The sequence below is a fragment of the Urocitellus parryii genome, chromosome 4, assembly GCF_045843805.1.
Source record: "Urocitellus parryii isolate mUroPar1 chromosome 4, mUroPar1.hap1, whole genome shotgun sequence".
In the NCBI taxonomy this organism is placed as follows: domain Eukaryota; kingdom Metazoa; phylum Chordata; class Mammalia; order Rodentia; family Sciuridae; genus Urocitellus; species Urocitellus parryii.
The window spans coordinates 33,883,341-33,895,816 of NC_135534.1; the positions used below are offsets into that span (position 1 = coordinate 33,883,341).

At 31.3% G+C, this 12,476-nt stretch overlaps 1 protein-coding gene across 8 annotated transcripts in view; it reads left to right on the plus strand.

Moving 5' to 3' along the window:
• The window catches only part of Immp1l (inner mitochondrial membrane peptidase subunit 1), a 74,679-nt gene that overhangs the window by 24,812 nt on the left and 37,391 nt on the right, over nucleotides 1-12,476 (plus strand). The window contains exon 1 of one of the 8 annotated variants that reach the window (XM_026404112.2): nucleotides 3,856-3,983. The exons of the other annotated variants lie outside the window; for them this stretch is intronic. Within the exon in view, the coding sequence (XP_026259897.2) occupies nucleotides 3,908-3,983 (76 nt within the window). The 5' untranslated portion in view covers nucleotides 3,856-3,907. Of the gene's footprint in view, nucleotides 1-3,855; nucleotides 3,984-12,476 lie in introns of those variants that run through there. 8 annotated transcript variants of the gene reach the window in all.

Sequence of the window (12,476 nt, forward strand, 5' to 3'; positions counted from 1 at the left end):
TGTTTCTGATCACAGTGCTGAAATTAAAGAAAGGTAATCACTAATGCTGTTCACTAAGCATTTAGATATTTTTCACTTGTCAACTACATTTTTTAGTTTAAAGCATCAAATTAACTATTATTTTATCCTGGCTTTTATTTTAATTCATGCATTTAAAAACTGAAATTCAGATAAAAGATAGTTTCAAAATAAATTCAGTATATTATTTATGAGTGGAGCAACACATTAGCATTGGGTTCACAATAGATCATATCGCTTTTATTCCATCTTACAAGCTTAGCAGCACAAACAGAATAATCAACATATTATTTGGCTGTCATCTGCTGAACAGAAACCAGAGATCACAAGGAGGTTTTCCCTAGCTGTGGTGATGGCCTTTTTGTTCCAAGCCCCCATCTGGGAGGGCCATGGTGTGTTATCATATGGAACGCGGGGTTTTCTGTAATCTGCTTAGCTGCACTGCAGTTTGAATCTTCATTCCATGTTTGTGTAATTTATAATTTTAATGAGACCATGGCTCTTGTGGGCTTTGAAATATATTAAAAGCTCTTTTGTGCATATGCTTTTGTTCTTGCTTAATAGGCTCAGTGTATTTAAAACTGATGAATTTTTATTCATGAATTTGGATGTCTGGAGATTAACTTAGACTGAATATCATTGCACTCATCTATTGATGGTTAGAAAGTTTTTTGTTATTGTTATTATTTTGTTTTGCTTTGTATATGTGCATGTGTGTGTTAATGTCTGTGATACATGGAACTAGAAAAGAAATAAACATAATTTTAAAAGGTTAGGAAAAATGTGTGACTAAGGTAATAAAGAGTTGATTTAAATTTTATCCATTTAATTGATTGATACTTAAATTTTATCTATAATACTAGAATTTTATATAAATATTATAAAGAAATAATTATGGAAAAAACTTTAAAATCAGTTAATACCTTAAGTACTTTGTTTATTTGAAGTCATAGTCTAATATGACAGACCTAATATTTTAATTCTGTATCATCATTTGTCTGTGGTCATTCTGAATAAGTCATTCTGTCTCTTGGATTAAATTAGGCATATGTTACATATTTTAACTATTTTTAGTTTTCCTAACTTCTATAAAACCTTTTTAATTAACATATTTTAAAACTCCTTTGATGAATATGGTGGAAAAACTTATAGAAATTTACTAGTAATTTATAAAATTGATCTTTTTTTATTTTTAGCATTCTGAAATATAGTAAATACTAAAACTCTGAATAGTTGTTACTTACCTTACATATATTTAAAATTTTTGAATATAAACAATTACATAGCATCACAGAAAAAACAATCATGGCCCTTTCTAAATTCAGACATCTTTTTGAAAATGCTATATATTGCACTCAGTTAGGGGTAACAGATCCCAGTGGCCTCTTATGAAGTTACTCAAGAGGAAAGTTGTTGTTGTTTTTAAATGACCTATATTTGGTGGATTGAAGCATTTTGTAACTATAATATATCATTGTTTTTGGTATGTGATAGTCAGCAATTTGGAAGATCTCATCTCTTCCCACCACTACCCTTAAGTTAGAAATATGAATGAAATACAGGCTAAAATGATAGACTCTTATACTTTCTTTACTAAGTTTATACTTTCTTTAGTAAGTTTATTATGGAATGTTTGTTCTTCCATAATAACCCTCTACTTCAGTACTTTTGTTAGTCATAAAATTTCATTTAGCTTAGGAACACATTGAAAATGTATGACAGTACTGTTTAATTGAAGTATAATGTGAATTACATAGATATTACAATTAATCATATATATTCAAAATATTATATTATCTTTTTAACATGTAATAAGTATAAAAATGAATGAAATATTGTGTTTCCTTCTTTTTTGTGCATTGTCTTCAATATCCAATGTATATTTTATTCTTACAGTACATCTCAACTTGAACTAGTCACATTCCAAGTATTCACAGCCACATGGTGCTAATGGCTACATTATTAGACTGTGTATTACACAATTATAACAAAATGTCATAACAAAAATGTATTTTTTACATTCCTCATTATTTTTCTAGTAATATCCTAAGGTGACCAAAGAATATTCATGTGCCTTGTATTTTAAATTACATAATTAGTTTTTAATGCTTTGCCAATAATATTGTTTTGATTTATATCAATCTGTTTAATACATGAAATCAGAATTATGTCACCTGACTCCTTTGCACCTATCAGGTGTGTTTAACAATATTGTGATATTGAGAAGATAGAAGCTGATGTAAAGGATATGTAATGTTCCTCATAAATTGAGGGCAAATCAAACTTCTCAAATAAACTAGCTTAGTTTTATAACAATCCCATGGTGAGTCTTAATAATTATTTTAAAAAATATAGCTAAGAATTCCTTCACATTATTAGAATATATATGAATTTATCTTTTATATAAATTATCTTTTATTTAGAGCTGTATAGCTGTACATTTCTTTGAATAAAAGGTGATTATAAATATTGTTTTCTAAAGACCTCTAGCAGTTTTTTACCTTTAAAATGTTCTATATACAAATAAGAGGAGAGATTCCTTGACTAATGTTTTAAAAACATACAGTTAAGAATTCTAAAATCTTGAATTATAATTGACTGATTTAAATATTTTAAATTATAGTTATAAAATGATTAAGAGGATTTGTATTGAATATTGCAGGAGTACCTACTTTAAAAAAAAAATGTAGACCTTGTCATGTATAATTGACCTTCCTGCTGTAGTGTATGCTTTAGAGAAAACCATATATTCAAAAGACCTTTGAATTTTTCTCATTTTCTAAATTTTGAGGACTCAAACCTAATTTTTATATAATCTGATTTTTATGTAGATATTAGTCCATGCCTGTTGTATTCTTGACTCACTTAAATTTTTATTGACTACTCCCTGTGACTTCTGCATTTAAAGTGTTGGCACAAAATGTTAAACTACTCTTTAAACAATATCTCTAGTTTCTTGGAGATGATAAATCCGTCCATTGATTTCCTAATTTTATTATGTACACAGTCAATTGTAATCCAAGATTACAGCAAACAAGATGTTAATTTCTAGACATAATCTATGTACATTTCAATTACAGAGCATGATTGTTATAGAAGCACAGAATAAAAAGGAATAACATTTGTGCTATCCTCACAGGAGCTGTCAATAAAAGATGTAATAGGGGATTTAGGAATCTGGAAATGGCCAACTAATTTATGTGAATCTATTTTATTTCAGCTAGAAAGACCAAGCTCTTTTTCGTCTGCATTGCATATTGCACAGCACAGGCTGTCTATACAAAACCAGGCGGCTGCATATGGATAGTCCCTTGATATCATTCACTTGCTGTGTAATCTTATTATGCAAAGTTCTAATCTTCACCTAGAATGAATGCCTCTGGGTCAGAATATAGTCATATCAGGGTTTTTGAGGTCATGTTTTGTGATCCTTAGCTTATTCTTCTAAGTAGGGCTGGGATTTAAAGGGTATTCCCCAGACACTAGCAGAGATAGACAGCAGAACCTGCTGCCTTTTTGGAAGACAAGACCAACATGAGGTCCCTGGTAGGATTAAACTTGATTTGTAGCTGTAGGATTTTTTAACAGATGTATTATTGGACAGGGAATAGGGGGCCACCAGCACAGCAAAATTGAATCATGACTGGCATTCTCAGGGAGTTTGCTGCCTGCTAAAACAGCAGCTGCATGTGGATTTGACTTCTTTCAGGTGAAGCGACTTCCAGTCATTTGGAAAGGATGGGATGAAAAGGAACCTTGGTGATAATTTTGATGTCTGCAAGATTTAGTACCAGTGTAATGGGATTATCGGTAACACCTTCACTGCAGAAAAAGCCACCTGGCGCTATAACTGGCAGCAACTGAGAACTAATCCTTTCCCATCTCTTGGATGTCATTCATGAAGCTCAAAGCAATTTCTACCCTGCTAACTGTGATTAGTTTTATAAACAACAACAAAAAATCAGGTGATCAAGGCAAAGACTATGTATGCTTTGTATTAATTATTCATAGTATGTGACCTTATTTTAAGCTATGTGATTTATAAATTATGTGACAAACTATAAACTGATTCAAAATTTATTAAGCTTTTCAAATAGAAAGGTTGATTAATGATGCTTTTCTACCTACCCTAGTTGAGTGACAGACTATTTACTATTAGTAAAGATTCATATTTGAGATAAAATATTAATTTAAGCACTGTTACATTCTTTTGTATTTAGGGTCATTATGAAAGTAATGAAAATGTGTGTGTGTGTGTGTGTGTGTGTGTGTGTATATATATATATATATATATATATGGAATTGAAATAATTTGTGTTGTCATACAGTTTACCTACTATTTTTGATTGCTTCTATTACTGCCAATGAAATGGTTTTGGTGAGTCTAACATAATATAAAATATATGGACATATATTTTTGGTAATTAAGATAATACTGGCTCACAGTGCTGATAAAAGGAGTTTTTTTGAAATGATATGATTTAATTTGTAAAAGTCCTAGAATAGTTAATATTAATATTGAATGACTTATTTTTAAAAATCAGTGATTCTAAGTCAAGATTTTCCTTAGAACATTAGGCTTCAGTAATTTGTGCTAGAATCAATACATTAGTGAATATTTTTAGCATTTTATTTCAGTCAAAAAGTTTATCAAGTACTTTGTTTAGAGGTGTTAATTATTTTAATATTCTTCTCTTACACGATCCAGAATAAACTGAGAGAAAATGAAGTCAAATTATCCCATCAGTCACCCAAACAGTATGCAACATAACTGCCAAGAGTAGAAAAGATAATTAGTGTTGTCAGTGTTATGATCCTAGAGTACTTAATTTAAAAATATTTATTCATAGAACTTGATTTTTATCTTATCCTGTTTTGTGATTTAGTAGCCTTATATTTAATGGCCTTAACCTCAGTCTAAATGTTTTTAAAGCTAACATTTTTTTAACCAAATATAAATGACTAAAATATTTTCTTGAAGTTATAAAGATAAAATATAAACATCCATTTTACACATGATGTATTCATGTACCTGTAGCCTCTGATTGTATGTAGTACCTTTTATTCTCCATATAAGGTCTTTATTGGAAAAGTCAACAGGCAAAATACAATAAACTTACGTAGAGCTCTTTCATCGACTCTTCCTAACTTGTTATTATTAATGTGTTTGGTTTAATTGGTTCCAAGCTGCTGTACTCCAAAATATGTTTCTTCATTTTCACTACATTTTAAATGAAGGAATGGGAAAGCTTAAAAATATTTCTCCTGAACTAAATTATGTTGATTTATGAAGGATTTCTTTAGCTTTCTATTTATAGTTTAACTATTAAAAATTATTTAAAATTCTGCAGTCATGATTAAAAGAGTTTACTATGAAATAAATGGACTGACACCTTTTTCTTATCCTCATAATTACTTGCATTTTAGGTCTAAAATATTTGGTTTATGTGTAATTTCAAATTATTTAGCTAGGAAGCTTATTATCTCAGGATAACTTTCTATAGAAGTCAGTGTTGTATATTTACTACTTAACTATTTTTTATTTAAAATAATTTTCTGTTCAAAACAATTTGGCATCATTTATTAAACATGGCAAACATTTACTTATATTTGTTCTTTTATTCAGCAATTAACTGAGTAGTCTTAAAGTTAGTGTTTTTTTTTTTCTCCTTCCATTTTAGGCATCTTATTTGATGAGACATTGTTATTTCTTTTGGAATGTTTTGAATAAACTCAACCCTTAATTAAATTAGACATAAATATGTGAGATTTTCTCAATGATATATATTCTTTTCATCTTGATAGAGGTTACTTAAATTTGGATCCTTAACTCATAGGGAATTTGGCTCATCTTGAAAAGCTATATTACTAATTTAATTTGTAACATGAGTACAAGACTCAATGATGTCAGTAAGAGTTGAGGGTTTTTTTTGTTGTTGTTGTTTCAATTTGGTTTTGGAAGTATGAGAATGAAAAATTGTTTAAAAAGAGGTGTAAGGTGGAACTGGTTGGGAATATTAGATAATTCTTGATCAATGTGTGATTAAGTCAATTTTTCTCGTTTGGTGATTTATAGACTTCATTTCTCTCTAAAGAGCCTACATGAACTGCAGACTGGCAACAGTGTCAGTTATTCTACGATGACAGTAAATGCTATTTTTTCATTTGAGTTAATACCCTTCCACTATTGCTCATACAACTACTATATTCTGAAAAGATGGATCATATAGTGGTTAGGGAATTATTGGTGGATGAATAACATTTGTGAAAGATGATGATTATATTAAAAGTTTTGATCTCTCTCACACACACACAGACAAACATATTTATAAATGGACCCAAGAAAATAACATTATTAATGAAATACATTGAAATATTAGCATTCTAAAGTTTAATATGTGACAATTTATAGAATTATCCCAATATTAACATTCATTTTAAAAACAGTGAATGGCTAAGTTTTATCAGATTTCTGAAAGTGTCGAGTATGTTTCTGTGGTCTCAAATGACAACACAAAGCTCTTCACTGGAATTCCTTCATGGCAGCCTGTTAAAACTATAAATTCTGTGGTGTTGCTCCCAGAAAGTCTCATTCACTAGCTATGTGATGGGAGCTTAAGAATCTGAATTTTGAATTTTGGTTGGCTTTCACTTATCAAGCTATTTGGAAGCTGCAGTCAGATTTAAAGCAGTCTTCACTTCTTTAAACCTCAAAAATGATCGCAGTTATTTCCTCTAGGAATGAAATGGAAAGGTTTTATAAAATCTTCATAGATTATGGGGATCAGAGCACTTTGAATTTGTAGTTCTGAAAAATAAAAAGTAACCCCTGTACAAGTCTTACAGTAGATTTAACATTTATAGATTTGAACAATTCATGAGCAGCCTCTAAGGTGATTTTGAAATGACAGGAATTTGAATTACTTTGATGGAGAGGCTGCTGTGTGAGAGTGAATTATTTAGCTATTGAGTAGTGTACACCACCCTGTATCCCTATCTTAATGAGTCTTTGTTGTTCTGTACTTGTCACAATAACTTCCATTTAAGATCTGAAATGTACATATATCTTTCAGTTACTTTATATCCATATTTCTATGGGAAAATATATTATTGTAAGTATTCTTGAATTTGAATGTAGGTCTTAGAAATGTCAGAATGTATTTTTTCTTGTCCAAATGAAAGTAAATATAGCAAAACTATGTTGTTAATTTGTTTTCTGCTTCCCCATCTCCTTGTTTCTGCTCACTTTTCCTTTATGTGAGCACTTCTTTAATTGCTAAACTCCATTGCTCTATCAGAACAACAAAAAGTAAAGATACTAATCCCTTTTCTCATTGGTTGCTTACTCTTTAGAATGAATTAATGTCTATAAACTATGTTTTTAATTAGCATTTGATATATTATACTTTATCTGGTTTCTGAAACAAAATGCCTCCTCTTTTCAAAGGAATTTCTAACGTGAACAATCAGGTGGATGTTTTCTTTGTGACTTTTATTAGTCTGAAATTACTCTTAGGTCTATTTCTGTCATTGGATCTAAATCAAGATCTTAGAATTGTATGCCTATGCCCAGTACCTTCTAAGGATGAAGAAATCTCTAATTTCTTTTCAGTTTCTAGTGTTCCCTTTCCTCAGTCTTTTTAGTTGGTTATTTAACATTAGCCCAACCATCAAACTGAAAAAACTGCCAATATCCAAATCCATTTTTTCCCTAGTTGTCATTGAATAAAACTTTTTTTTAGTTCTCAGTGGACTTTTTTTATTTATATGTGGTGCTGAGAATCGAACCCATTTCCTCACTCAAGCTAGGCAAGAGCTCTACCACTGAGCCACAACCCGAGCCCAGTGTTTCAGCTTTTATCAAAAGCAATCTGTCTACTTTTGTTTGATTCCCTTTCTTTCTTACATTAAAAAAACTGAAGTATCATACATACATACCACATTGTGTATTTGTACATATGCATATACCTGTGTAATCACTCCTAACACTGAAGCTCAGATGCTACTCCCCAAGGTAAACCACTGACTTGACCTCTTCAGATTAGTTTTGTTTCTATTTGATTTTCATAAAAATTAAGAATATAAATGGAATCATACACTGTAAGATCTTTTGAGTTTATTCTTTGTATTGATGTGTAGTATGCCAGTGTGTGAACATACTAAAGCTTGCCCGTTTTTATGATGATTGACATTTGGGTTGTTTGGTTTGATATATTATGAATGGGCTTGGGGATGTGTCTCAGTAGTAGAGTGCTTGCCCAGCATACTCAAGGCCCCAAGTTTGATCCCCAGCACTGTGAGAGGGAGGGGAGGGAGGGGAGGGAGAGAGAGAGAGAGAAAGAGAGATTGATTTTGAATAAAACTGCTATGAATGTTCTTGTAAAGGTCTGTTGATGAATATAAGCATCTCATTATGTGGCATATGAATCTATGAGTAAATAGTAAATAATACTACCAGTCTTCCAAAGTGGTTGTATAAATTTATTTTTGACAGCAGTTAAAGAGTGTTCCTATTTCCACTTGCTCTACCTTTTTAAGAGCTTGTTGTCTTTAGTTTTTGCCATAGTGGAAGTTTTCTGATAATTTCTCTTTCTGGTTTTAATTTGTAGTTTCCTGAGGATCCAGCTTTTTATGTTTTTTTTTTAAACTCTTCTGATTAATCTTGGTTATTATCTTAACTAATAGAAAGACATTTAGAAAATTAGTAAAGCAGACTTCTAGGTGTGTCTGTGAGGATGCTTCCAGAGACGATTTGCATGTGGACAGTAAACTAAGGGAAGATCTTCTCTGAACTTGGGGTGCTATCCAATAGCTTGGGGGCCTAGATAGAACAAAAAGCGGGAAGAGGAGGAAAGCATATTGTGCATGAAAGATTGATTCTTCTAGAACAGATTGAGGGTTTTTGTTTTTGTTTTGGGGTTTTGTTTTTTTTTTTAATGTGTATATGTGTTTTGGTTGGTTGGTTGTTTTGCTGCTGCCATTGACTAAGAGCATCACAGTTCAGCTTCTTTAGCTTTTGAATGTGAACTCCAGCTAGCATCTTTTTAAGGAGTTGCCAGGCCTTGAAATGGTGAGGGGTTCCTAGCTTTGTGGACTGAGCAGCTCTCCAGATTATAGATAGCCATTATGGGACTATCCAATCTCTGATTGTGTAAACCAATCTAATGACTGTCCTTTTATAGCGCGCACGCACACACACACACACACACACACACACACACACATACACACACATATTCTATGGGTTATATTCCTCTAGAGAAACCTGACTAATACATTAACAATTTGGATGTCCTCTTTTGTGAAGTCTCTGAATTTTGCTTATTTTTTATTAGGTTATTTTTTTCTCACTGATCTGTTGGACTTATATATATTTGTATGTGCCTTTGTCAGATATTTATTTAGATATATTCTTCCAACATGTAGATTGCCCTTTTGCTTTTTAAATAGTATTTTTGATGTAACATATGATTTATATAATCCAGCTGATCAGTCGTTAGTGTTAGTACTTGTTGTCCTATTTAAGAAATATTAGTCTTACCTCAGTGTAATTAAAATAAATAATCCCCATTTTTTCTAAATGTTTTATTGTTTTATCATTTAAAATTATATACAATCCATTTTTTTCTTTTTTGGCAGCTCTGTGTATACCCAGGGCTGTGTGTATGCTGAGCAAATGTTCTATCACTGTGCTACAACTCTAGCCCTCAAAATAATTTTTGTGTATGTTGAGGGTGTGGGACAAGGTGGCCATTTCTTTCTTTCTTTCTTTCTTTCTTTCTTTCTTTCTTTCTTTCTTTCTTTCTTTCTTTCTTTTTCTAAATAGATATATGTTGTTGAAAAGATCATCATTTCTATTAGAGCCTTTTTTGTAAATTAGATAATCTTCAATGTGTGGATCTGTTCCTGGATTCTTTATTCCATTGATTTGTCTGAATTTGCCCAATATAATATCTTAATTACTATCAGTTGATTATGAATCTTGATATCTGAAGTAAGTCTATCAACTTTGTTTTTCTTAATGTTTATATTCTGGGTCTTTAGCATTTATTTTACAGTCAGCATTTTATAAAATTTCTACTGAAAATAATTGTCCACTGGAATTTGTAAAATGATTATATTCAATCTATGGGCCACTGAGTATATGGGATTATAGGAACAGTTAGTGGTGCCAGCATATATGCAATATCTTTTAATTTTATCCTTTTTATGATCTGATATTTAAATTCATAATGAAGAAAATGGCTGGGTTTTGCTTTCTTAATATGGTCTGATAATAATAATTATTGAAGTTGATTGATATAACCTCATTATTTTCAACATACCTTTTTTAGTGAAAATCATTATTTCTCATTAGGTAAAACGTGGTCTCTAGAGTTTTGTTGTTTTTTATTTATTGTTTGTATTTATAAATAACCCTTACCAGGCTGTAAAAGCTCTTGTTTAAGTTTATTATGAGTAGATGTTGAATGTTATCAGCTGCATCATTTGAGATGATCACAGGATTTTTCTTTGTGAATTACTTCTTCTTTTTCTTTTTCTTAATGCTGTTATTTTAAAATCTTTGTATGTTAACTTTAATATCTGAATCATTTGTTGGTCTCTTTATGCTATGTATTTTTTTTCCTTTTGGTTTTAAAAAATGCGGTTCTATATTATAATTTGTTTTAATTGAAACAGTCATTTATAGTATGCTAATAATCTTTGGTTGAGTTAAACTAAAAATTATAATCTAATGTTTTAAATGAGCAAAGGATTTGAATAGCCCTTTTCCAAAGAAGATATGCAAATGGCCAATAAGCAAATGAAAATGGTGCTCAACATTATTTATTATAATGAAAATGTAAATCAAAACCATCCTGAGATGTTACTTTACATTTGCTGGGATGGAAAAAATCAACAAGTATAATATCAAGTATTGACACAGATATGGAGAAATTGGGTCCCTTATACATTGCTAGTGAAAACGTAAAGTAGCCTGCTTTGGGAAACAGTTTGACAGTTCTTTAACAGTTTAGCAGTTTAGTAACTCTTTTAGCAAAAAGTTAAACATTTTACAGCAGTACTCTGACCCCACAATTCCATTTCTAGGTTTACACACAAGATAATTGAAAACATATATCCATACAAAACTGGTTCTTAAATGTTTATAGCAACATTATTCATAATAGCCCCAATCAACTCAAATGTGTTTTAGCTTATGAATTCAAATAAAAATGTTATAGTAATGCGTTGGAATACTATTCTTTCGTACAAAGGAATTATATTCTTTTACATACTTCAACATGGATGAACCTGGAGCACATTATTCTAAATGATAGAAGCCAGTCATAAAATGTCACATATTATATTATTTCATTCATATGAAATCTCCAGAATAGGCAAATCCACGGTTGCCAAGAGCTGTAAGGAAGAGAAGGAAGTAATGGAGACAGGCTGCTAATGGGTATAGTCATTCCTCTTTTTGAGATGACAAAAATGTTCTAAAAATAGATGATGATAGTGGTATAGCCTTGTGAATATATAAAAAGGCATTGTACACTTCAAAAGGATGGATTTTGTGTGAATTATGTTTCAATTCAAGTACAATTTAAAAGCACTTGAAAAGTTCTAAATGATGTATTTTTTCTGTGAAAATTAAAGGGTCGTGTGTGTTTCTCCAGTGATAATATATGAACAGGGTCTTATTCCTTCTTAAGGCTGATCTATTTCAATTTTGCCTTCACTCATAGGAGGCAACTTTATTATCATCCTCACTAACATAGCTGATCATGGAAGGTCTTGAAGTCCAACTTCTGTTTCCTTAACATTGTGTGGCTTTCTTTAGTTGCTAACATCTCTGTAGCCCAAATTGTTAGCTTTTAATCTGCAGCATTTTTGTGGGGATTCTGGATGTCTTACGCTGCTCAGATGGCAATTAGAGTCAGCTAGTGCCTCAAGGGGAGATTGAAAGCCAAATTAAGGTTCCTGCTTCTCTGCAGTTTGATCCTCACATCCTATCTACCTTGACAGGCAAAAATAACAATCTGTCTCAGCCAAATGGGACTTCGATTTTCTACTCAAACCTATTTTCTTGTGGTATGATTTGCCTAGCCCTCTCATACTTTCATAGAAAAGGCCAGGTAAATGTGGAGCTCACCTTATGTTCTTCCCTTCTTACATATGTCCTCTTCCTCAGATCCTGCCTACACTTAGGCCTAATGTCTTTAAACAACTATTTTGATTATTTTATCCAGATTTTGTAGTATATTTTTATTTGTTTTCACAGAGAAGTTTATCCTATTATAAGCTACTCTGTCACAGCTGGCTCAGGAGTCTCTGCTTGCCTCCTTTACTTCAATGTTCAATCAACTCTATGTAACTCTGCTTTTTACTCCTTCCTCATCAGTGGTTTCTTCTCATCATAAGTCTCTCCCCCAACAGGATCATTAACATTGGCCCTCAATCTTGCATTGTTT